At 42.2% G+C, this 27,548-nt stretch overlaps 1 protein-coding gene across 4 annotated transcripts in view; it reads left to right on the forward strand.

Annotated features, from left to right (window-relative positions):
• LOC138761594 (receptor tyrosine-protein kinase erbB-4-like) overlaps positions 1-27,548 on the forward strand; it is a 910,121-nt gene that overhangs the window by 668,207 nt on the left and 214,366 nt on the right. For all 4 annotated transcript variants that reach the window (XM_069933967.1, XM_069933965.1, XM_069933966.1 and 1 more), the window contains 4 exons: positions 9,347-9,391; positions 17,315-17,447; positions 20,676-20,798; positions 21,117-21,215. In XM_069933967.1, the coding sequence (XP_069790068.1) occupies positions 9,347-9,391; positions 17,315-17,447; positions 20,676-20,798; positions 21,117-21,215 (400 nt within the window). The remainder of the gene's footprint in view (positions 1-9,346; positions 9,392-17,314; positions 17,448-20,675; positions 20,799-21,116; positions 21,216-27,548) is intronic.

Consider the following 27,548-nt stretch of genomic DNA (forward strand, 5'->3'; position numbering starts at 1 on the left):
ATGAAACTGATGAATGGATCATCGAAAAGAAGCAACTTTGGGGAATAATTGATTTATTAGAGCACTTTAGTAGAAGAAGAAATATTAAAATTGTAGGTCTTAAAGAAGGTGATGATTTTTCCAGTGATGGATCCAAGAGGTCCTGCAACCAGATAAATTTGAAGATATTATTGAAATTGAAAGGGCCTGTAAAGCTTTGAGACCTCGGCCTCCACAAGATCAGAAACCAAAGTCGATACTGATAAAATGTCTTTGTTATCAAGACAGAGATAAAATATTGGCTTTAGCAGCACAAGGGGCCAAAGAGAGACAAGGTGCATTGGAATTTTCATGGAACCAAGATATTTTTCTATCCTGATATAAGTCTAGAATTGTTGAAGAGAAGGAAATAATTTAATACAGTGAAGCACACGGTAGATAATAAATACCTGAATTGGTGAGGAAGTACAAGGAGAGAGGTGAAGGGGAAATGTCGCTGGATTTGGACTAAATTAAATATCAATGAGGAATATATTGAGCTTTTTAAGTTTTAATGATAATGCGTTAAACAGATGTGTGAAGAGGAAAAGACTACGAACATACATTTAAAAAAATAACAGTAGATGTAGCTTTTTTTACAAGAGGTTCACTAAATTGAAACAGAACATCAGAAATTGAAAGGAGACTGGGTGGGATATGTCACAGCTTTATTTAATTCAGAAGCAAGGAGAGTGGCAATCACGATAAAGAAGACTTTTCCAGTGACAATATAAAACATAGTGATTGACTCTACAGGAAGAAATGTTATAGTACATTGTCAATTGTTTTCAAAATTCTGAATATATATGCGGCGAATGTGGATGACAAAAAAAATATATACAAGAAACAGTTTTTAATCTGGCAGGAGCACATCAGAATAATTTAATAGCTGGGGGTTTCAATTTTTGATTAGATCCAGTTTTAGATAGATCAACTAGAGCAGTAACAAGGACAAAGGCCACGAAAGCCACCTTGACATTAATGAAGTACCTGAATTGAATGAATATATGGAGAGAGAGATTATTCTTTTTATTCAAATAGACACAATTCTTATTTAAGGATAGATGTATTTTTTAATATCGGCACATCATAAAGATAGAATTAATCAAGATGATTATGAAGCAAGAATTTTATTGGGTCATTCACTTTTATTCATGACAGTTACAATGTTTGATAAAGGATCAATTTATAGATGGAGATTTAATTCAAAGTTATTAAAAAGGCCAGATTTTTGTGATTTTTGTCAGAAGGCAAATTCAAATTTCTCTTGAGACTAATTCTACTTCAGTTAATAATAAATTCATTTTATGGAATGTAATGAAAGCATATTTAATAGGCCAAATTATAAGCTATATTTCTAAAATTAAGGACTACATGAAAGAAATAGACCAATTGGAAAAAGAGATAACATGTTTAGAAAAAAATCTGCAAAGACAGACCTCTGGTGAAAAAAGTAGAAGACATAAGTAAGAAACTGCAGTATAATACATTACAAATATATAGAACGGAGAAAGCAATAATGCAATCTAAACAGAAATAATATGAGTTAGCTGACAGGCCCTAGTTGAAAACTGAACAAGTTTCAAGAATGTTTAATGCAATTAAATTAGAGTCAAATGCAACTACCTATAAACCAGTGGTTGTCAACCTTTTTCTTTCCACTCACATACCACTTTAAGTAATCCTTCTGCCATAAGTACTCTGTGATTAGTAAGGATTGCTTAAGGTGATATGTGGGTGGGAAGGGACAGTTGAGAATCACTGCTCTAGACCAATTGTTACTGAAATATTTGGCTTGAGAAAAATTGTCATTGCCCAATTTCCTTTGAGGTTAGGAAACCTCAATGAAGGATGATTAAAACAGTGGTTTTCAAACTTTTTCTTTCCACCCACATACCACCTGAAGCAATCCCTTACTAATCACAGAGCACCTATGGCATAGGGAATACTTAAAATGGTATGAGAGTGGAAAAGGGTTGAGAACCACTGATATAAACCTCAAGAAATCAATGAAGCTTTTAAGTAATTTTATTTGAAGTTATATAAATCAAGAGTCGCAGAGAGACGATAATAATATAGAATACTTTTCATCACAAATAAAACTACCAAGGTTAACTTTACAAGAGCAAGCGGAACTGGATGCCCCATGCACCCAATGGAAGTGAGGGAAACATTGAGATCATTACAAAGTTATAAATCTCAGGGAGAAGATGGTTCAATTCTGAATTTTATAAAGAATTTAAAGATTTGCTGATTTCTCCTTTTATGGACTGTATGATCAGGCTGTGGTACACACTCTTCCAGAATTTTTTTCTACTGCAATAGTAACGGTAATACCAAAAAAAGACAGAGCCCCTTTAAAACCATCATTATATAGACCTATTCCATTATTAAATGTAAATGATAAGATAACTGCAAAAATTTTAGCTAATACATTGATGAAATTCTATGGATCAAACTGGGTTTGTAAAAAAGAGACAATCTGTGGACAATGTAACGAGATGACTTAGTATAATACATTATGCACAAAAGGGGAGATCTAAGTGTGGCAGTGGCTTTAGATGCAGAAAAAGTGTTTGATAGATTAAAATGGGATTTTTTGTTTAAGGTGTTTGAAAGATTTGGGATGAGGCAGCTATTTGCAAATTGGGTTAGAGCCTAAGGCTAAAGTTAGCTAGATCCAGTAGACAAGGATCTCCATTATCACCTGCTCTATTTATTTTTGTGATAGAACCATGTGCAGAACTGATTTTAATTTCAAAAATGAAATAATGTCCCTTACTATAGGGGAACTACACTCAGTGCCAAGAAGATACCCAATGTAAATGGCTGGAAAATGGAATAAAATATTAAGGGATATGAGTAAATAATAAATTTTAAAAATTATATAAATTGAATTATTTACCTTGAGAAAATTGGAGAAGATTTGAACAAATGGAAGATACTCCCAATAACATTATTGGGTAGGGTCAATTGTGTTAAAATGAATATATTTCCTGGAGAACAATACTTATTTCAAACATTGGCAATAATATTACCACAAAAGTTTTTTTTTCAAACATTAAATAATTTCTTTGGAAGGGTATGATGTTGAGAGTTTCTTTGGATAAAATGACATGGAAGTTTGAGTTAAGAGGTTTACAATTACCAAATTTAAAAAATTATTATAAGGCAGATCAAATGAGTTTCTTGCTTCATTTTTTGATGAGGGAGAAAAGCGAGCATAGGTTAAAATACAAATAGATGAAATAGGAGAGAGAATATCAGAATACTTTATATATGAATGGGAATCAAAATTAATATCTGGGGAGAAGAAAGCACCTTTGTTGAAACATTTGATTATTATCTAGAATAAGGTAAACAATGAAATTGGGATAAGGGGGATTGTCCTGCCTTTGATACAAAATCAACCTCAATTTTTAAACACTTGGCCTCTGAAAGGAATTAGATATATAGAAGATTGTTATGAAGGAAAAAAATGATGTCATTTGAATAAAATAAATAAAAATAAATATGGGATTTAAAATAATACACTTTTTTATTATTATTATCAATTAAGGGCTTATTTAAGAGATACATTGGGTACAACAATGTTATTACCGAAATGTGGTGATGTGCAAATGTTGATTCGCAATAGACATGAAGACATTTAACTCAGTTATGTATACTCTATTGCAGAATGGGATTCCCAATCAGGGGATACATAGGTTCATACAGTGATGGGAAACAGGTTTAAATATTAACATTGATGTACAAAATTGGTCAGAGTTACATTGATAGTATGACAAACACTATAAAAGTTCAGTGTAAATTTTTACATCAATTATATCTCACCACAGAAGTTAAATAGTTTGAAATCAGACCAGTGTTTTAGATGTGTCCAGGAGATAATTACTATTTTACATTCTACTTGTTCCTGCCCTAAAGCGAGACCATTTGGATAAATTTGGCAATTTTTTTTTTGGAACAGGTTATAGGAATTAAATTCCCACAAAATCCAATGTTATTTGTATTAGGTAATATTGAAGGGACAAGACCAAAATTGAAAATATATAAATGAATTTGTAAAGATTGCCTTGGTAGCTACCAGAAAATGAATAGCAGAAACATGGAAATTGGACACCCACCTAGGTATGGAGTGATGGAATGTAGAAATGCATAGCTGTGTTCCTCTTGAGAAGATTACTTATAACCTGAGAAATAAATATGATTTTTGTTTGAAAATTTGACACCCGTATTTACAATTTGCAGGAATTAATTTATTGATGTTTTCCCTAAATTTCCAACCTAATTAGCCTCTTTGGAAGTACTACAAGATACAAATGGTCAGAGTCGAGTAGTGAGAGGTGTTCTCTGGCAACCAGGTTTCTATTCTTCCTTTTCTTACTTTCTCTTATCTCTTCTTTTCTATGCTTTGTCTTCTTGGGGTTTTGTTAAGTGGGGGAGGAGGTTGGGAGCTGGGGTTTTATACCATCATGTATAATGGACTCTACTATTATTTGACCACTGTATTTTACATTTGGCTATGATTACATTATAGAAAAAATGTAAATAAAATTTTCAAAATTACCAAAACTGCACGCAATATCTGGACGGTGGCTGGGGGATATCTGGGAGGTGGATGAGGGTTATCTGGAAGAGAGATGAGAGGTATTTGGGAGGGAGATGAGAGATATCTGGAAGATGGATGAGGGATATCTGGGAGGGAGATGAGGGATATCTGGGAGGTGGATGAGGGATATATGGGAGGGACATGGATATCTGGGAGGGAGGAGGGATATCTGGAAGGTGGATGAGGGATATCTGTGAGGTGGATGGGGGATATCTGGGAGTGGCTGGTGGATATCTGGGAGATGATCACAGGTGAGGTCAGTTCTCCATGAACGATGTGTCTGTGGCCTCTCTTGTTCCACGGTGAGCCCCAAGTGTCAGCCACTAGAGTGTTAACCTGTGGCCACATGGAAAGATCCTGTCCGTGAACGTTGTGGATGTTGCCAGACCATGTGACCATGAACTCCATGGATTTCTCATGGAAGGTGTAACTTGGTGGTTAATTGCTGTGGAAAGCATGGCCTTTCAGCCTGATTGCAGTTGGTTGACCTTGGGAGGTATTTGAGCACATTGCAGTCAATTTTGAACTGTGCATTCAGATCTCCCCTTGTTCTTTTACCTGGCTAAAAAGCAACAAATTGATGCAGTGAGCTGCCTCCCTTTCTCTTCCCACTCCTCCACTGTTGTCATAGTTTGGAGTTCCAGAGCCCAGTGTAGTAGGACATGGGTGACAACAAGGAGTACTCAGATCTATGTCCAAGCCTGACCTGCTTTGATTGGCTCAACCAACTTGATGTCCTGTGCACTTCTGCTTGAAGAACCAGCACAAAACAGCCCAAACCCCACTGTATTCTGTAGGACACATTGACCCTCTCTATACTTTATCCAATATATAAGGCTGAAACATAGTGTTATAAGCTGCTCTCTAAGCACACTGCCCTGCTAGTGCATGTGGTATATGGTGCCTTTAACCTGAAAACCAGCCATTCATTCATTTGGCTCGATACAATATTGATTTGGCAATTGTCAGGAGAAGAAAAATGCATGCAATGATGTTCATTATAAAGTGGAATCTGTTGTGGAGGACTTTCCATTAAAAGAAGAATATAGGTCTAGTTATATTCTAATTGATCCCCTTCTGCAAATGTTCTCTGAAGCAATATTTTCCGTTTTCTGATACTTTTTTTCGTGTGTGTCACTGAAAGTGTATGCGTGCATGTGTGTGTCTCTGAATGTTTGCGTGTGTGCCAACATGAGTGCGTGTCAATGTGTGTGTACGTATGTGTTGATGTGAGGGTGTGTGCATGTAAGTATGTAAACTCGTGTTATGTGTATTGATGTGTGGGTTGTCTGTCTGTTGATGTATGTCCACGTATGTGCATTTCTGATTTGTACATGTGTCTATGTGCATGTTGATGTGGTGTGAGTGTGTGTCGATGTGAGTGTATGCATGTGCATATGTATCGTGTATTGCTGTTGAAGTGTGTATACATGCACATACCAAAATATATGTGTATCTGGGAGCATGTTGATGTGTATGTAGATGTGAATTTGTGTCAATATGTGTGCATATGCATGTGTAGATGCATGGGTACAGTGCCTGTGTGTCAATGTGAGTGCACACATTTGTGTGTGTGTGTGTGTGTACTTGTGTGCGTGTTTATATGTGTGTCAATGTGAGCATCTGTATGTGCATGTGAGTGTATGTGGTGTGTGTGTTCGTGTGTCAATGTGAGCATGTGTGTGTTATGAAGATTGTCGTAGATACTAAGTCCTTCCCCGTTATTAGAGCCCTCTAAAGAATAGTGTTTTTAGATACTGCAGTCTCCCTGAAACGGATTTCATTGAGGATGAGAAAAGCTGATATGCTTCGACATTTCCATGAATGGGATTGGCTTGAAATCAAATGAAAGGATTTCCTAGCTTACGTTCGGGTTCTGTTTCGCCTGCACAAAAGATGTTCTTTTGAAATGAGATGATGTACATGTGCTCAGAGACTTGAGGGGCCCAGTGGACTGGATATAACCACAACTCCCTGACTTAATTACAAACATGAATAAGCAATGCAAAGGATTATGAAGAAGGACACAGCTTTAATTCTGTGTTGTGGAAAATATCCTGCTGTACATCGAGCAGAGTTACATATCAGCATTGATGTGTTGGTAAATAAATTTGTGCTGGGGTCTCAATGCCATGAAGGATTTGTACCTGGCCTGAAATGTAGAGCTGTTGCTTGTGTCAACAGATTTCTGCATATGGAAGAAAGCAAGAATGATCAGGATTATGTGGGATATTAGCTCTGTGGTACATGATAGCTCAAGGGGCAAACTGAATTCACCTATTTTGTATCTTCTTGCATCCAATTTGGAATCTTTAAATGTCACTGTTTTAAATCCCCCACCCACTCTTGGTTTCTCCAGATACAGGATTCCACACACTCCCATTTTCACTCGAGACAGGTTCCTCTCCAGGTTCCACCATAGACAGGATCCCACTCTCAGCGTTACCAGAGATGGGATCCCACTCCCAGTTTCCCCAGAGATGCTATCACACTCTTGGTGTCACCAGAGATAGGATCCCACACACCTCCAGTTTCACTAAAGGCTGTATCATACTCCCTTCCTGCTGGCCATGACATGGCTTATAAATGGCAATGCACATTCCCACATGTCTGGGATTGGGATGGAATCCTATCCATTTGTATGGATGAATGCAGCTCTAACAACCGCTCACTAGCTCAATTCTATCATGAACAAGCAACTCTTTTCATACCACCTACCCCCTCCCTATCAGAAATACTCCACTTTTATTTCAAAAATTAACTTTATTCATAATAAAAATATATACAATGATTACATCGTACAAAACCCTTCACTTACTCAAGTCTTGTATGTCCTTGCATCTTTCCACCCTGTAGTCATAACCCCATAGTGTTATGTAGATTTTCATTGTATTTAGCACCATTACCACTCATGGACTCCTGGGGTGAAAGACCCAGGCTTTCCTGCTGTCTCAGCCCCTCAATGCCTGGTCCTAGACCAACAGGTTTCGAGCAGACCAAAGAGTGATTTCTTGATGGCCTTCCAGCAGCTCTGGATATCTGTCTACGTGCAACCTGGGAATAACCTGAAAATCACACTGTTGCTGAGGATAATCCCTTGGCATTCTTCTTCACACACTCTCACTAAATCCACAGTCTGTAAAGAGGTAGGCGACCGTCTCCTCTCCGCCACAATCGTCTGCAGGACAACGTGTGTTGGGAGTGATACTCCAATTGTACAGGATGGATATGACCAGGAGGCACCTGATGCCACAGTGTGTGGACCATCTGTAGATCACCTTGATGACATGGGTTCATGATTGGCTTGCCTGCAGATGGCAGTGGTAGATGGAACATATTCTGCCTGGAGGTCGGTGACCAGTGGCATTCAGCAGGGATCAGTTCTGGGACCCTTACTCTTTGTGAATGACCTGGATGAAGAAGTAGAGCGGTGGGTCATGAAGGTTGAAGGTGATGTTGAAGGTTGTGGTAACTTGCAACAGGATAGAGACAGGATGTAGAGTTGGGCGGAGATGTGACAGATTGAGTTCACTCTGGATAAGTGTGGTGAATGCATTTTGGAAGGTTGAACTTGAAGGCAGCTATGAATAACTTATTTTTAACAATGTGGAAGAACAGAGGGACCTTGGGTGTCCAGGTCCCTGGTTGATAAGGTGGTTAACAAGGGGTATGGTGTACTAACGTTCATTAGTCAAGGGACAGATTTCAAGAGCCATGAGGTAATGTTGCAGCTCTATAAAACTCTGGTTAGACCACACTTGTGTTCAGTTCTTGTTGCCTCATTACAGGAAGGATGTAAATACCTGACAGAGGGTGGGGGGGGTGGGGTGGGGCAGAGCAGATTTACCAAGATGTTGCCTTGAACATGTCTTATGAAGCAAGGTTACCAGAGCTGGGGCTTTTATCTTTGGAACAACGAAGGCTGAGAGTTTAAGGGAGATGTTAGAGGAGGTGTTTTATTCATACAGAGAGTGGTGGGTGTCGAGAATACATTGCCCGGCTGGGGTCGGGGGGGTTGGGGGGGAACACATTCAAAGCCCGTGGGCATATGGATGTGAGGGAGGGAAGGGTTAGATTGTTGTGGAGTTGGTTTACATAGATTGATAACTTTGTGGGCTGAAGGGCCTGTACCATGATGTTGTAAAGAACTCATCAGGAGGAAGGTAGGTCCTGAAAGGTCTTTGGTGCTTTCTTCCTGGTGAAGATTATTCCCTTTCTGTTGACCATCAGACTGAGAGGATGTAAAGTCGGCCTGTTACAGTCTGCTTTGGCAGCTGTCTTTTCAGTTTCCGACACGCCCTGGGAGCTCAAGGGCTGCCTGAGTATGTTATTATTTGCCTCGAGCAAGAATTGTTCCCACAGACTGGTTTATTACACGGTGCTGATAACCATTCAATTCATGTGGCATTCATTCTCCTAATCACCCGTTCATTCCATCCAGATTGCATTGTCACCACCCCTGCTTTGGTCTGCTGTGGAAGAGGCTGGGATTAGTGGTTGAAGGGGGTGTGACAGGGAGGGTGCAGCGGACTGGCAGGTTCCCTTGGAGGTGAAACCATGCAGGGAGGTGTATGGGGAGGCCCAAGGCTGTAATTTAACCATTGTGACTGTGTTACTGTAACATTGTGAAGGTTGTAATTACGCTGTTAACATGACGGTTTTTCTGTTCCTCTCCCCACTCCTGAATTATGGACGTCAACCCCTGCTGTACTGCAGGTGCACAGGTGCACACATTCGGGACTGCATCGAGCTGATGGATAGGTATTATTGTGCACTGTCCGATGCATGCTGGGCTGTGGGAATGTTTGCTTAGAAGGGGATGGTGTGCTAATCTAGTCGAAGCCAGCTGTTTAGTCCCTTCCTCCTGCCAGATGGTTCATTTTACCTCCCTCCACCCATGCTAGGTGATATCCACCACATTTTCATCTCATTCGATCTCCATCCCCCATTCAGTGTCTCGTCAGTTGACTAATCGATGGAAATGAAAGTCCTTCAGTGTCGAACTAACCGACTAACCACCCCTCCATGGGCGATTGTGATTTGGCGTCAGTAGGACGATCTTGTTCCCTGTCTGCTTGCTCTCTCTTTATTTAATCTGCGAAAATTTCTTTGTTGAGCTGGAATGTGAGACTAATGGGAGCAGAAGTGTTTTCACCACTTGCTCAGGGTTGAGTGTTAGGGCAGAGCCTGCCCCCACCCCCACCCACCCCCAACCAGGTCTCAATTTTTGAGGATGGGGGGGACATTTCAGCAGGAGAGAGGGCGAGAGGTGCTGGGCAATTGCAGTTTGCTTTTAATTCTCTGTGCTGCACTCAGGTAACTTTACTGAACTTTCTCCTTGCACATTTCACCACTGAATTAGAACTTCTGTCAATGGAAGAAAATTTAAGCATCTGAGATAAATTCTGAGCTTTGTAACCACTTTGTCAACACTTCTAGAGTGATAAACTGAGGACAGATGTGAGCAATTGCTTTGCACGCCCTCAATTCTGCTGAAGGTAGGGTTTCGATGGAACTGTAGTAGCCCAACTAAGACAATTGACTTTAATTCAGCCTCACAGCTTTCTTTACCTCTGAACATGTTTAAAGCAAAATAAAACTCCAGTTCCTACCTTGCTCGATGTGAGACTTGCCTCTCTGATATTAGTGCAGCACGGGCCGCCGCCTATTGGAGCGCCAGTGAACTGGGTTTGTACATTCTCCCTGTGGCCTGCGTGGATTTTGTCCAGATGCTCTGGTTTCCTCTCTCTTTTCAAAGCCACGCAGCGCTGGCAGCTTAATTGGGGCAGCACATGTTTCATGGCCGGGAGAGTCTTTTACCGAGTGTGTATCGTTAAAATGAATTCGCTCCCACGACTGAGGGCCCTCACTTCCAACATCGCGCTTCGTCCTGGTAATTCTGTAGCTTGCTGACAGCCAAGACAACAGAAACATTTAAAGCATAATCATCCTGATATTTTGTGAAATAATCAAGGAAAGAATTAATTCCATGGCTGCTTTCTCTCACCGGCACCTTTCTGGTACACCAGATCTTGGCCATCGGCCCCAGATATACCTTCCAAATCAGGGGGCCACTTGCTTTTTCCAGAGTGCATCAACATGCCACTGACCACGAGGGGCTGTGATAGTCAGTGACCCAGGGTGGGGGGTGGTGCAGGCAGACCTAAAGTGATCAGTGGAAGATCACGAGAAGAATATTTGTTCACAACTCACTTGGCTTTTGAGTCCTGGAACACATTAGCTGAAATCAGTGAGAGAGCAGAGTTGATGATCTTTTAGATAAAAGTGAATGTTGATTTGGAGAATAAACTGTTGCAGTGATGTTTTAAAAAAAGAGCCCGTGGAGCTGGGGTGGGGAGGGGTAGATTGTTTGAATACTCCCTCAGATCCTTGAAAGAGAGTTAAGCAAGATGCTGGGGCTGAGTAAGTAGTGTGCACAGAAGTGCTGGAGAAACTCAGTAGGTCACATAGTATCCATGGTAGGGTAACTAATGCTTCAGGCTTGGGCCTTTCATCAGGCATCCGGACAAACAGGTGAGGGGGAATGGGGGAGAATCACCAGCAGGAGATGACAGGTGGATACAGGTGGGAGGTTAGAAGTGATGTGCGGGGGGGGTGGGGGTGGAGCAGAGGGATAAGAGGGGCAAGTGCTCTGATAGGAAAACTGTAGAACATTACAGCACAGAAACAGACCCCTTCGGCCATTCTAGTCTGTGCCGGAACATTTTTTTTGGCTAGTCCCACAGACCTGCAGCCAGCCCATAGCCCTCCATTCCTCTCCCATCCATGTACCTGTCCAAATTCGTCTTAAATGTTAAAATTGAGCCTGCATTCACCACTTCAGCTGGAAGCTCATTCCACACTCCCACCACTCTCTGTGTGAAGAGGTTCCCCCTAAACCTTTCCCCTTTCCCCTTTAACCCATGTCCTCTGGTTTGTATCTCACCTGCCCTCCATGGAAAAAAAGCCCTTCTATATTTACTCCGTCTATCCTCTTCATAATTTTAAATACCTCTATCAAATCTCCCCTCATTCTTCTCCGCCCCAGGGAATAAAGTCCTAACCTGTTTAACCTTTCCCTGTAACTCAGTTCCTGAAGTCTGGGCAACATCCTAGTAAATCTTCTCTGCACTCTTTCTATCTTATTGATATCTTTCCTGTAGTTAGGTGATCAAAACTGCACACAATAATCCAAATTTGGCCTCACCAATGTCTTACACAACTTGAACATAACATCCCAACTCCTGTACTCAATACTTTGATTTATGAAGGCCAATATGCCAAAAGCTTTCTTTTCAACCCAATTTGGATTCACGTTGCTGGTCCTCAATTGTTGCTGGTCTGAACCCCCTCCCCAATGATACCACTGTCAGGGAATTATGTCTCTGTATTCCCAGATCCCTCAGTTTTACCTCACTCCTCAGAGCCCTGCTATTCACCGTGTATGTCCTGTCTTGGTTTGTCCTTCCAAAATGCAACACCTCACGCTTGTCTGCATTAAATTCGATCTGCCACTTTTCCAGCTGGTTCAGATCTCTCTGCAAGCTTTGAAAACCTTCTTCGCTGTCCACAGCACCTCCAATCTTAGTGTCATCCTTTGCAAGAAAGGAAGGAAGGGTGTCAGGAGCAGGAGGAACCTCCTGCCCTTGCACTTCGCTCAACCTCCTGTTACCTCTCATTCAATGAGAAGCGAATGTTGGGAGCAGCACCAACTGAGGTGCCCACCTGCAGAAGGTGTTGCTCAAGTCAGCATGTGTGTTGAAAGACAGAGAGAAGTGAGCTCATGGATTCTGGATCAGAACTGCTCCAGTGAAAGCTGTAAGAAGCTCCTGCCTTGATGGGCAAGATTGAAAGACAGACGCATTCATGACCCCATCCATCCAGGTGGGCCAAGTGAGTGATCCATCTCAGCTTCCTCCTGAGGTTCCATCATCACCAAAACTGGCTACTGCTGTGTTTGATTCATTCTCACTGATGTCACGACTGTCTATTAGCCATAAGTGCAGCAAAGACAACGTCTCAGAGTACAGAATGTTCCATTACAATTGCCATGCAGGTGAAGGGATTGGAGTGCGGAGGTGATGTGTGTGTGGCTATACTTCACGTCATTTGGCTGAGGACAGCAAGGAGCCCTGATGATCAATTCCAGTAATATAACCCTGGGACGGCTGGCGTCAGCTGTGATGGAGAGCCCCGCCCCCCCATCACCTGGAAGAGTTCTGCTCAAGTTCAAGTTCATTACCATCTGACTGAACATATACAACCAACAAAACAGCATCTCTCCAGACCGTGGTGCACACACAATGCACAACACATAATAATCACAGAAAAACATAAAGTTACAATTTAAAATAAATATATATTAATATTTTGGGATGATTTGCTCGGTTGCAGTTTACCATTCATTAATCCCATAGCCTGTGGGAAGAAGCTATTTCCCAGTTTGGACATCCTAATTTTGATACTCCTGTACCTCCTTCCTCATGGGAATGGGTCAAGGATACTGTGTGCTGGATGGAAAGGATCCTCAATAATTCTTTGAGCCTTATTTAAGCAACACTCCCAGTGAATGTCGTCATCAGAGGAAAGGAAGACCCCAGGGATCTTCTCGGCCATTTTGATGATCCTCTGTATTGACGAAGTCCGATGCTTTGAAGCTACCATCCCACACAATGATGCACCCAGACCGGACACTCAATTGTTCTCCTGTAAAATATTGCCAAGATGGGGCCTGGTGACCTTGCCCTCCTCAACCTCTTTAGGAAGTGCAGATGCAATACCAGGCAAAGCCGCCCACTCATCCACCATCCACTACAACGTGCACTGCAGGTATTCTTCCAACAGCACCTCCATAGCTCAACCATCTCTACTCTAAGAAGGGACACAGGCAACAACCCCAGCTGTAGGCACACCACCGAGTCCTACAGCACCCCAATTTGGATTCACGTTGCTGGTCCTCAATTGTTGCTGGTCTGAACCCCCTCCCCAATGACCCTGCAGAAGGACTGTCAGCAGAAGGACTGCAGTGCTTCAAGGAGACTCTCCGCAGACATCCTGCCATGGGCATATCGGGCCTGTGTCTGAGTTCAGTGCTATCAAACGATGTCATCCCGACGAATCCCACCATCACTCCTCAAGCACCGATCAGTCTGATTGTCCACCCTTGCCGTACTATGCTGAACTATTAGACAAGTAATGTTTCTTAACCATGACCAAGGCGATTTCTTTGAAGGAGCAAATGAAAATTGTAATTTTAAACCACCCAGTTTCATCTTTGCCTCCATTTAAATTGCTCAAAGCAGTTCCCAGGAAAATAATCTTCAACTTCTGGAAATTCCAAGACTCTTTGAATAAACTTACCCCTGGATCCCTTCAACTGATTTCTATCAGCTTGCACTTATTGATGCCTGATTACAACTTGCCCCATGAAACTCAGCCACCCAATTACACCTACCAACCCCGTATATTTTGAAGGGGTGGAGGAAACTGGAGAGCCTGGGGAAAACCCACGCAGACACTGGGGGAGTGTACAAACTCCTTACAGACAGCACGGGATTCGGTCACTGATACTGTAGCAGTGTTGCACTGACCGCGATGCTGTCTTGTCAGCAGTGGGTGACTGGCCCTTATGTGATGGAGGGGAAGGTGGCCAACAAACACACCTTTTCTTACTCTAGAGAGCAGAGGTGACCACACATGGAACAATAATGATCTAATTGATAACAAGTGTGCCTCTCAGACAGGCAGCAAGTTCACAGACCCAATTCATTGAAAAGCTCCTGACTGGAAACTCATTAAAGCATCAAATATTTGTCACAGTAATTGCAGTTCTGTGCCAGCAAATATGACATGGTAATGTGCAGTGCCACAGTTACTGCAAAAATCTGTGTTAAAAACCCATGCTGGAATATCCTGACTACGTGCCAGGTATCTCATTAAAACAACTGTCCAGCTATACCATGTCATGCTGTAGCCGGCTGTACCATGACACACTGTAGCTGGTTTTTCCACGACACGCTGTAGCTGGCTGTACCATGACACACTGTAACCAGCTGTGCCATGAGACACTGTAACCAGCTGTACCACAACACACAGTAGCCGGCTATACCACAACACATTGCACAGCTGTACCACAACACTCAGTAGCTGATTGTAGCACAACAGACTGTGCACAGCTGTACCACGACACAGAGTAGTTGCCTGTACCACGACACACAGTAGCTGTCTGTACCACGACACACTGTGCACAGCTCTACCATGACACACAGTAGCTGCCTGTATCACAACACAGAAGATTGAGGGGGGATCTTATAGAAATGTATAAAATTCTTAAGGGATTGGACAGGCTAGATGCAGGAAGGTTGCTCCCGATGTTGGGGAAGACCAGAACCAGGGGTCACAGTTTAAGGATAAGGGGAAAGAGTTTTAGGACTGAGATAAGAAAGAAAAATTCTCTCTGGGAGTGGTGATTCTGTGGAATTCTTGACGACGGTTCTTTATCTATATTTAAGAGGGAGTTAGATGTGGCCCTTGTGGCTAATGGGATCAGTCGGTATGGGGAGAAGGCAGGTACTGAGTAGACAATCATCTATGATCATAATGGTGGTGTAGGCTTGAAGGGCCAAATGGCTTACTCCTGCACTTATTTTCTAAGTTTCTATGTAACACACTGTACACAGTTGTACCACGACACACAGTTGCCGGCTCTACCACAACACACTGTACATGGCTGTACCATGACACAGTACACGGCTGTATTGTGACACGCTGTACATGGCTGTACCACAACACACAGTTGCCGGCTGTACCCGATATACTATACACTTTCTTGCTCTCCTACTTTGGAAGAATGTTGGAGTTGACACTGCATTAATGACCCATGCCCAAACTGTCCAGTCCATTCACGATTTCACCACCCCACTTTCCCCGACATACCGGACCATTAATGATCCTCTCCCAGACAGAATAGTTCAATAGTTCCCCCTATTATCATAGGGGGAACTTATTCATCTCCTCATCCTCAGATAAATATTTCCATTCTTATTGCTTGCCAGATAGGCCAGTCCACAATCAGACTCGCCGCTCCAGGAAGACCAGTGCACTGGTGATCCTCCCCACCACATTTGTCCTTTCCTGTCCTATTGATCTTGCCGTCTTCTCCTTTTCATACATCACTCCTGTGAGTTCCCTACTTCTCTCTGGCCAGACCTGAAAAGCAATAATTGTGTAGGAAGCGATAATGTTCATTGCTGCTGGAAAAGATGTTTTAGTAATGGTCCTGTCTTTTCTGCCTTTTGATAGTGTGAGTGGGACTTTGTGTGTGTGGCTGAGCGAGACTTTGTAAGGAGTGAGTGTGTGAGCGTGTATGAGTGATTGACGTGTAAGAGCGCGTGGGGAGAGTGGGCGGGTGGGTGTGCTCCAGTAAGATGCATTCTTCCCCTTGTCCCCTCCAGTCCTCAGCCCCACCTTGGACTCCAGCAACTTCCCCCAACTTTCTCCTGCTTCCCACAGCCCCAAAAGTCCTCCCCTTCCTCCCCACCACCTCCCTCTTCCTCCCCCTCTCTCTCCCTTCCTCCTCCCCTCCCTTTTCCTCCTCTCCTCCTACTCCTCACCATCCCTTCCCCTCCTCCTCTTCCTCCTCCCCCTCCACCCCACTACTGCTGCGTCGGGGAGGGTCTTCACTGTCTAACACATTTCGGCCTGTAAAGGGTGCCATTCATTCTGCCCTCATTTTCCACATTTAAATGGAAATAAAGGGCCATTTGTAGCAGGTGCTCTCTCTTTATTGCTGCCTGCCTTGCCTCTTTGCTGAGTTTGGATACATTCCTTTTAGACCCTTCTGGTAATAAAAATGGATTACAATGAAGAATACTACTAATTAAAAATCCAGTCTGGTAGCCTGACTTTGTAAGCCAGTGGGATTTGTGCAACTCGAGGTAGCACATACCTACACAGCCTTCCAGTACCCACCCCCTTCTCCATCTCCCTCTGGTACCTCAAGGGGCTTATCAAATCCAAGCGAGATCCTTCAGAGAGAATTCATTATAATTACCATCATTGTCAAGGAAGGAATAAGCTCTGCTCTGCTTTCTACTTTACTTGTTTAACAGCCTTGTTCAGTCATCATTTCAGGAACAGCTTTTAAGTGTTATCTTGTCTAACATCTTCTTTGCCTCCCTAATGTATAAACACAAAGCTCACAGCCTCAGGAGTCAAACTCTCACTTAATATCCATTCCTGTATGTTTTCCCGTTGAAGAGAAGGAGAACGCACTGGGAGGAAATTTGCAACCATCAATTAACAATTGAACCACCCTGTAACCCACCTTAAGCAGTGAATGAATGAGGGGTTGGGGAGGTGGGGAAATGCAGCAGCAACTTTTGGCTGGACTCTTGATGGTGATTGGAGTGTCCAGATGTAAACATTGTATCCCATACGGGAATGTCACGGATGCCAAACACGGGACAGCTGGGCAGTCACTGCCTGTTCCCACGGGACAGTGGACCTTGCTCCTTCCCACGTCCTGGAGGGATGGGGCACGCTGGCGGCTCGCTAGTCTCCGTGAAAGTCGCAAGCACTTTTTCTTTCTGTCATGACTGGCCTCCCCCACCCACCCCACCAGTTCCCTTGCTGACCCCTGCCGACCCTTGCTCCCCCACCGACTCTGTGGCTTTCGGTCGGCAGGACCCCGCTGATAGCGGCTGGAGTGATCGGAGGCCTCTTCATCATGGTGATCCTCGGACTAGTGGTTGCTGTCTATGTGAGGAGGAAGACCATCAAGAAGAAACGGGCGATGCGTCGCTTCCTGGAGACTGAGGTAAGGAGGGCAGACGTGGTCCATTCCACTGAGCACTTTTATTAAAATGCTTTCTCCACTGAGTAGAAACAGGGCTCAATGCTTGGAAAATACACTTTGATTTCTCATCACATAAAGGAGGCCATTCAGCCCATCATATATATGCTGGCTCTGAGCAATTCCATTCCTCCACTGACTTTGCTGCCATGTATGTGTGGGGGGTCATTTACCGGAGCCATTATCCGACCAACCATTGTGTCTTTGGGATGTTGGGTCGAATCTTCCACCCTCACCAGAGCCAGCATTGATTTTATAATAAGCCATTCAACTGCTGGGGAAGATCATAGAGTCATGGAGTCAGACAATTTCATTTAGACGTACAGAAAGATAACAGGTCCTTCCAGCCCATGAACCCGTACACACCAATGAACCTTCAACATTTTGAACGATAGGAAGAAACCGGAGCACCCGGAGGAGACACATGCAGACACAGCAGAGCATTCTGGCTGGTTGCATCACTGCCTGGTATGGAGGCACCAAATCACAGGACAGGAAAAAGCTCCAGAGGGTTGGTAACTCGGCCTGCGACATTGCAGGCACCAGACCTCACTCCATCGAGGATATCTACATGAGGCAGTGTCTTAAAAAAGCAGCCTCTATCCTCAAAGACCACCACCACACAGGTCATGCCCTCTTCACTCTGCTACCATCAGGGAAAAGGTCCAGGAGCCTAAAGGCAGCTTCTTCCCCGCTGCCATCAGATTTCTGAATAATTAATGAACCAAAGACACTGCCTTACTTTTCCTGCACTATTATTTTTATTTATTTTTTATATTTATTGCTGTAAGATAGTTTATAATATGAACGTTTGGACTAAGATGCTGCCGCAAAACATTGAATTTTGTGACTTCTTCATGACAATAAATCCTGATTCTGATTCTGGTTCTGAGGAAGAACATGCAAACTGCTTGCCAACAGCCCTGGATTTAATCGCAGATCACTGGTGCTTCAATTGTGTTGTTCTAACCATGCAATGTGAAAATAACCTGCCCACACAGGCCCCCGGCCAGCCCTTGGCCCACATCCTTCTAAACCCATCTTATCCACGTATCTGTCCAAATGTTTCTTAAATGTTGCAATTGACACTTCTTCCGGCAGCCCTTTTTCACACACCCACCACCCTCTGTGTAAGAGAGTAACTCCTCAGCTTCCTGTCAAATCTCTCCCCACCTCACCTTAAATGGATGTCATCTGGTTACTGATTCCCCGACTCTGAGCAGAAGACTCTATGTTCACCCGATCTATTCCTCTCATGACGTCCATGAGATCAGCCCTCATCCTCCTACGGTCCAAACTGCTCAACCTCTCCTGTTAGCTCAGACCCCAGAGTACTGGCAACATCCATATAAATCTTCTCTACACCCTCCCCAACTTGACAACATCTCCTCTGCAGCAGGGTGACCAAAAATTGAACACAATACTTCAAAAGCCTCTGCCAAATGAAGATCAAACCCTGAGTATTCCCTGAGTGAGCCATGGATGGGCTTCATTCCTGAGCTTCCACAGGTAGACGGGGTGAGGAGCAGAGATGTTGCTGCACCTCTGACCCAGCCTCAGGACATGCATGGTGTCACCAAGCAACCAGACCCAGTCAGACTCTACTCCAGCCTTTTGTACAAGTCACCGAAGTATTGATGGTGACCAATAGCCTAGCTCTCCATGGTCAGCCACCTCACCCCAACATCTCCCAATTAATGAGGAAGTCTGTGCTCTGAGCTCTTGGTGTGAAGCAATGCACCACACTCCTTGATCAGCTCAGCCTGAACCCTGCTCTCAGGATGAGAATCTGGTGAATAGTCATGAACATGTGTCACAAAATTTGTTGTTTTGTGGCAGCAATATTGTGCACTGCGGGTGTAAAAATGCTATAAATTTCAATACCATAAATACAGGATTTTGAAAAATAAATAATTAGTGAGGTAGTGTCTGTGGTTCATTGTCCATTCAGAAATCTGATGGTGCAGGGGAAGAAGTTGTTTTTGTAACTTTGAGTATGTATCTTCAAGTTCCTGTACCTCCTTCCTGATGGTAGCAGGCTCCTGTACCTCCTTCCTGATAGTAACGGGCTCCTGAACCTCTTTCCTGAAAATAACAGTGTCATGAACCTCCTTCCTGATGGTAGCGGGCTCCTGAACCTCCTTCCTGATGGTAGCAGACTCCTGAACCTCCTTCCTGATGGTAGCGGGCTCCTGCACCTCTTTCCGGATGTTATGCCAATACAGTATTCATTGCAGAGATGTGGAATCTAAACAATCAGATTTACAACTCTCTCCCATCCCTCTGCAAATCACTCTCACCGAATACTACAGTCCCCTCCTTCCTGACCCTCTGCTTTCACCCTACTCTTCACAGCCTCTGCTTCCCAGGAGACCCCACACTGAGATTCTTTTTGGCGCCTGTGTCTGTAGTTCTATTCATTCCTTTAAAACTCCTTAAAGAGACATAATTGACTCTTCCTTCTCTGGGCTAACAAGCATGTATGATATTAAAGCAGGTTGGGGTCATACAGCAAAACAGATCAAACCAACCATCAGTTGCCCGTCGATAGTAACCCTCCCATTGACCACGCTGGATGCTTTCCATGCTTTGACGATACTTCAATGCTTGCCCTATCACCGCCATTCTCAATGAGAGCCCTACGCCCCCCCCCCACCTCCACCCTGAGGGGTATAGCATATTTAAGGAAAAGCCTTGTTTTTCTTTCTACCTCACATAACTTATATACTTTTAATATTTTTAATGTAGTCAGCAGGAGAGAAGTAGGGAAGAAACCAAAACTCAATTTCTTTATAGGGAAGGGGGCCCATAAACTTTGAGCAGAGTTCAAGGGGGTCATAGCCGAAAAAAATGGTTGAGAGTTGCTGATGTAAATCGATGTCCCCTAGCTCTGTCGCAGGGAAACATTTCTTAATTGCTGTCTTGTCCATGTCTTTTGTAATTTTGTGCATCGCTGTCTGGTCCTCCCTCCATCTCCTCCGTTCCAAAGAAACCCAACCCTCTCTCCTCGCTGACCTTTGGCCCAGAACAAAATGTCGGTCTGGAGAGCTGCGTGACCTCCAATTTGGCCCGTGCTCTCAGAGGGGAGCGGCGTTACCTAGAAGGCGTGAGGCCCATCGATGTTCAGCTGAGCCAAGAAGGACAGCAGCTTCCAGTGACGCCTTCCAGAAATATGTTTCCTTTTGCTTCCAGTTGGTTGAACCGTTAACTCCCAGTGGGGCTGCCCCCAATCAGGCCCAACTTAGGATCCTCAAGGAAACTGAACTGAAACGCATCAAGATTCTCGGTTCTGGTGCCTTTGGGACTGTCTACAAAGTAAGTTACACTGACTGCTCCTCTGTTAATAACTTGTGATGTTAATCTCCTGTTTATTCATTTTTTAGCAGCTTCTGAAATTTCCTTTGTTTCAACAGCTGCCTTTTAAAATTATGATTTAAGGCCTTCAAACTGCATGCAAGGCTGATTCATCTTAATTCAGGCCGATCCATCTAAATCTATTCCGCTCATAGATTTTCTTGGTTCCTCCTGTTAACAGCTGACAGCTGAGGAAAATCTCCCCCAGCAAGAGTCATTTGTGACGGAGGTTGTTTGTGCAAAGCATTTTACTGACGGGATGCTTTTTGTCTTCATCAGAGCATCTGGGTCCCTGAGGGGGAGACAGTGAAGATTCCTGTAGCCATTAAGATCCTACGTGAGAGAACAGGCCCCAAGGCGAACGTGGAATTCATGGACGTAAGTCAGTGGCATCGAGTACCTGATTAATTTTCATAATGGAAACAAGGAAGGTGACAGTTATTGATTGTTCCAATGGGGTGTCATTGAAACAAAAGAATGTGGTATTCCAAATGAAGTCACAGTATTTAGCTGGAGGTTCACATGCCTGCTATTTGAAAAATGGTCAACGTGCTGCACTGGCACAGGGTGTTTAATGACACGCAAGGATCCAGTCACGTCATGAGAGCAGCAGTTTCCGAATCAGGATAATATATTAATCATGAATATAGCCAGGTAATAAGGTTTTCACAGTAAACAAGGAAATCTCTGGATGATGTCGAGTGGAACATACGTTTGAGCTGCTAACTTTCTCCAGCACTTTTGTGTGTTGCTTTGCGATATGGTTTTAACAATTGGGTTGGTGTAATTAAACTACCGTCTCATCAGAGTGAAGTCTATTCACAGACGCCAGCTGAATTTGCCCGGCAACAGAGGAAGAGAATAGTTGTCAGTGTGCTTTACTTTATCTCAGTTGCATTACGTCTGTGCCAATGAACGTTTGTGGTTATCGTGATGACCGTCCTTAAAAGCTGCTTGGAGGCCAGGTGGGGCTCTTGTTTGTGACCCGTTTCAATTGATCCACCACAAAGTCCAGATGAGTTTTAAATGGTTTTATTTATTAACCCACAAAGGACTTGTAGCGACCTATAATAACCGAAACAATCCAATAATAACGACGTTGTAACGATCTTCTTTAAGGTTTTATGAAATGACTATAAATAACAGTCAACAAACAATATGCGAGGCTCGCGAGGCTCACTCACCCTCCTTATGCAACCCACCACCCCAATCCACGGGTTAATGAACTAAGAGTGTCTCGTGCCAAAACCCCCGCGCATGATAAGTAGAGCATTTTTGGCTCCTACAATACCGGCCCCTAATTATTATCATGAGACACAATGACTCAAACAATAATAGTAAATTTAATTCTAAATAACAATCAAACATAGCATTCATTTCTTCAATCTTCAGAAGGGCAGAAGTTACCAGCATATAGCCTTGAAAAAGAGTGATCTTTACCACCACTCTGGGCCAGTAAAGTTTGTGTAGTGGTCAAGAGGCAAGGTCCAAAAAAACAAAATAAAGTCAGTTTGGACTTGTCAAAGTTCCTCAATATCCTGTAAAAGGCAGACTTTGTCGTGTCTGATGTTAGACTATTTCTGTCCTGGGTTTTAATGTCTTCCTGACAGTATATTAATGACAAATGGTCGATTTGCAGTTCTCAATATGATGTAGCTATTTAGGGGTACACCGCTCCAATGCAGGCTCCAAGATTTCAAATGATGCTCCTCTGACTTGGTGAATAGAGCCCACATTATTCTGAAGAACTCAAATGCACTGTTCAAATAACAACATCATCTGTGGAAGATTAAAAAAAATCTTTGATCCAGAGTACACTTGTATCTTAGCGTTAAAACAGTGACAAGTAAACCTCAGATCTTCCTCAGACTGAATAGACACAGCGTTCCGTTTGGGTTTAACATGAGGCTGTCTTCAGCATGTTGTTTGGCTTTCTTTTCTTCAGCATTCTGCTCCTCATATGAAGAGTTTGAGCTCTTAGAATCAGATTTTGAAGGAGATTTATCAGATCCTCTTGATTCTAATGGTCAAGTTTCTTCAACCTTCTCAGCAACAGGTTTGCTCAGCTTTTTCTTTCTTTTCTGCAGTTGGTCAAAGATAACCATATAACAATTACAGTATGGACCCAGAGACTTATCCACCTTTATGTACCTCAAAAGTTCCAATGCCCCCCTTTCCTAATCTCTACATTTTCCATAATTACCCCTTTTGCCTCTCTTATCCTACACGATTCCATATCCTTTTCCCTAGTAAGATTCAAATGACATTGGTTCTTCAAACTCATCCACAGCATTTGTAGCATCCTTCCATAAATAAGCAGGCTGATTCCACTTCTGGCTCCTCTTCAACTGGAACTGCAGCCTTTTCAATCACTCTGGCTTCTCTTGCCTTTTCCTGCAATTCCTGATCCAATTTTGCAACTTTTGTCTCCTTTTCTGACAGTTTATTTTGAGACCTTTTGTTAGATTCTCTCTCAGCATTCAATTCCTTTGACCAGAAAGTAATTTTCTCATTATCTTCTGAGACATTAGTAACTTGACCTGGAGTGAAAGGGTCATGTGATGCATTGGTACTTCTGCTTCAAGCCTCACTGTAGTAAACTCAAAAGTGTCTGAATTTCTTCATCTTACATTGCTGGAAAACAATGCTCATTTCTTTCTGCATCATTATTAGCTGGGCCTTCAAGGTACATTCTTGATTGTTTTCTGTAGTCAGCTGCTTTGTGTTTTATTTTCTTTTTTTTCATTTTTAAATGTTTTTTAGCCATTTTAAAAGTATCAGGTAAATTTCCTGTCTGATCCAATTGTAACAGAGCTTTCATAAATACTGGAATCAAAACAATAATTTTTTTAATAAAATTCAGACGTAAACCCATCTTCACTAGGAGATTTATTATCTTGTAATGAGGATATGGCTCTCGCAACTTCAGCATCCGAAAAAGAAGTGCCTAAAATTTCCTGCTTAATCTTGCTAAATTAACTTGATCTAGAAATCGCTCCTTTTTTCCCTCTTCCTGTACCAACTCTGATTTTGTATATAATTGTTTAAATTAATTATTTATATCTTGTGATTTATATGATACACAATCTTTCTCCATTTGGGTAACCCTAGATTCCTGTTCTGTTTTCAGTTGCCATGCCAAATTTTTTATGCGCCCATTCTTCCAATATCTCTGTTTATTACTCAAAATCATGTTTTTTTTCTGTTCTGTAAGATTGCAATTTATTATACTGTAACTTTTTTATTCAACAAAATTCTTTTCCTGTCCTCTGATGACCATTTTTGTAGTTCCTTCTCCAAGGTCAATATTTCCCTCTCTAAAATATTAACTTGAGCCATATGTTCCTTTATAACCTGAGAAGAGATACTTATTATTTGACAACGTATATTAGCTTTCATAGTATCCAAGAGCACAAATTTAATATCTATTGAATCTTCATTAATAGCCAAGAATTGTTTAATCTGATCTCTAATAAACTGAACAAAAGTTTCTCTTTTCAATATTAAATCTCCATCTAATAGTCATGTCTCGCCTATCCTCTAAACATATTGTTAAATACAGTGGAGAATGAGCAGAGATAAGTCTCGCTTTACATTGAACCTGTTGTACACTACCTTGAAGTTTTGCTGATATCAAGAACATATCAATTCTAGAATATAAGTCATGGCGATTAGAATAAAATGAATAGTCTTTCTATCTCAGATTTATCTTGGTCCAAATATCCACCAAATTAAGTTCTTCATTAAAGATACAGTCGCCTTTACTGCCTTTGATTTCACTATAGTTCTTGCCGACCTGTCCATTAAAGGGTCCAAACAAAAATAAAAATCACCACCCACTAAAATATTTCCACTTCCTTCCCCCAGATGTAAAAATGTTTCCCGTATAAATTTACTATCATCCAGATTTGGCACATATATATTCATCAATGTCCATTGTTGAGAAAAAAATCTGGCACTTAATTAATATAAATCTGCCAAATGGGTCTAAAGTCATATCGTGTATCATAATAGGAAGATTCTTGTTTATCAAAATTGCAATTCCTCTAGCTTTTGTATTAAAATGTGATGCTACTATTCTACCTACCCAATTTCTCTTTAATTTCTGATAATTTTTTTCAATTAAATGCATCTCTTGTAAAAAGGCAAAATCTACTCTCAATTTCTTAATATATGTTAAAACTCATTCTTTTAATAGGGTTCTGGTGTCAATTCACATTAAAACTAATAAATTTTAATTCACTAACCATTATATCATTTTAAATATTATCACAAATTTCCCCTATTTACAATTACTCCCCAGAACCTCATCAATTCAGCAACTATAAAACGGTCCTTAAATCCAGTTACAAAATTATTACTTGATTATACAAAGAAAAAGAGAAAAGAAAGAAAGAAAAAAGAGAGAAACCCCCCCCCCCCCCCCCGAGCACTATGATGCAGTCCCTAGACAGTGTTACCCCCCTCCATTGTTCGGGTTGCAAGTAATTTTGCAATAGGGTCTGCAATTCAGTAGAAGCCAGTGACCGTGTCTCTGTATATTAGACTCATCTGCACTTCAAGAATAAAAACCTCCAAATTATGTCCATCACCCTTCAAGTGTCCTCCAACCCCTTCTTGGCACAAATCTGGCAGTTTCTTTGCAAATTCCTGAGCATGTTCTGGATTCATAAAGAAATGGCTCGGCCCACCTTGAACAAACACCTTCAGAGTAGCGGGGTAATGCAAAATAAAAGTAGACCCCTTTTTCCACAAAATATGTTTGATTGCATTAAAGCTCTTGCAACTCTTCAACAGTTCAAAACTAATATGAGGATAATAAGAAGATCTTATTCCCTTCCATTTCCAGTTTGCATTTCTTTAATCAATCATATATTTAATTTTAGATCTTCTGATATCACTTCTAACTAGCTTAAATTCATCATAATAATAGTTGGAATCTTTAGTAGAAGTTGCAGCTTTAATTTTCTGCCTTACTCTCTCCTCCTCTTCCAACAATTCTTCCAGGCTTAAATCTCCTTCTTCCTCCTCCTCTCTCATAGCTCCTTCTTCTCCCTCCTTCCGTTGCTCTTCTTCTTGTATCCTCCATGGCTGTTTGGGATCCTGGCCTACAGGCTTCATAAGCCATTCTGCTAAGGCCCCTTGTTGCCCCCAATCGCGCATGCACGGTCGTGTCGCTCCCCTCCCTGACCCGTCTGGCCACAGCTCGCTGGGAGGCAAGTTGAGAGGCTCTCTTCAAATGGAGTGTAGTCTTTACTCCAGGTCCTGGCTTCGTCATAAAGTTAGGCCCTTCACTCTGTTTTTCTTCTAATTGCTCAACTTTTTCTTCTACTTCTTTGTCCTTCTTGGGTGGCATTTTTAAGTCATCTCCAGTGGTTTACCTTTACTATAGATAAGTTTTCAAGCTTGTCTCCTCACTTTTTTTCACTTTTTCACGGAGGAACCAGATATCACATCCTGGCCCTACGTCATCATGTGACATCTCCCCTCCCCCCCCCCCCCCGCATTGTGTTATTAACACAATGACTTGTCCTGCTCTTTCAAAAGATGAATCTCCTCCAACTGTAGCCATCTTGATAAGGCTGAATCCCTTTCCTCAATAACTGCATTCATTTCTTCAGCAGTTATTCTTTTCTTCTGCTCTCTGGCTTTGCAAATTCTATCTACAGTTTAATCTCTTGGGCCTTTTCTCTTACATTCATTCCCATTTTTTCCTGAAGATCAGTTTTGTTTCCAAGTACAAAGTTAAAGTCTTTCGGTTACTGTTTTTGTGATTATCCAATATTTCCAATTCCCTTTTCAACATTTTGTTCTCCAATGGCAGTTGCACCATTCAAATGCTGTGTGATTTTCTGTGTTCTGCAGCATGTCATGATATTTTTTGTCTACTGGAGCCTCTGGGCTACAGAAGCTATTTTCAGATTTGATCGGAGTCATTTGTTTTAGTCCTGCCTCAGATTCCATTACACAGGAATAATCACCAGCAGTATTTGCAACATCTTCTAATACTTCATTTTCATCTATTTCTGACTGAAAATAATCCTTTCAATGGTGGTTTTAGTGCTTTAGATTTAATTTCATCAGCACGATTTTCATTATTTTCACATTGATCTGTTTTTTTTACTTCAGAAGTGGCTGTCATATTTACAGTCCTGAAATACCATCCCCACAGCTCATCAAGTTTCACAACTGAAATCCTGCTGACACTTGTTGCCGCCTGCTCCTGAGCAATGTCATTATTTCCTCCTAAAAGTCCATTAATCATCCAACCAAGCATGGTCTTGACAGCATCAGGTCTGTCTCCCACACTCGATATTACATCTAGTGGTCCCAGAGCCTTTGGTACATCTGAGCCAATCAGCATCTCTACCTTGGAGCCTCTTTCAGGTGGATAAACCTTCCTAAATGAGTCCACTGTTTGATTATTGTTTTGATGTGAGATGTTTCCTTTGTGAGCAGGCAGAGCCTTCTGAGTGTCTATGCCTGGGAGATCACAAAAATCGCTGCTGTCCATCCCAGCAATCTCTAAGCCTGAAACAATGGCCTTCCCTTGACACATAGTTCTCAATAGAGTCCTTGCCCTTCTTCCCTGAAGATCAAGCTTATACATTAGCCCCACTGTGCAAAATGGCCCCATGCTCCCTGGGCCAAGAAATGCAAAGGTATACACTATTGCATTCCCCTTCTTGGCCTTGATGTACAGGCACTATT

The sequence above is a fragment of the Narcine bancroftii genome, chromosome 4 (genome assembly GCF_036971445.1).
Source record: "Narcine bancroftii isolate sNarBan1 chromosome 4, sNarBan1.hap1, whole genome shotgun sequence".
NCBI classification, from domain to species: Eukaryota; Metazoa; Chordata; class Chondrichthyes; order Torpediniformes; family Narcinidae; genus Narcine; species Narcine bancroftii.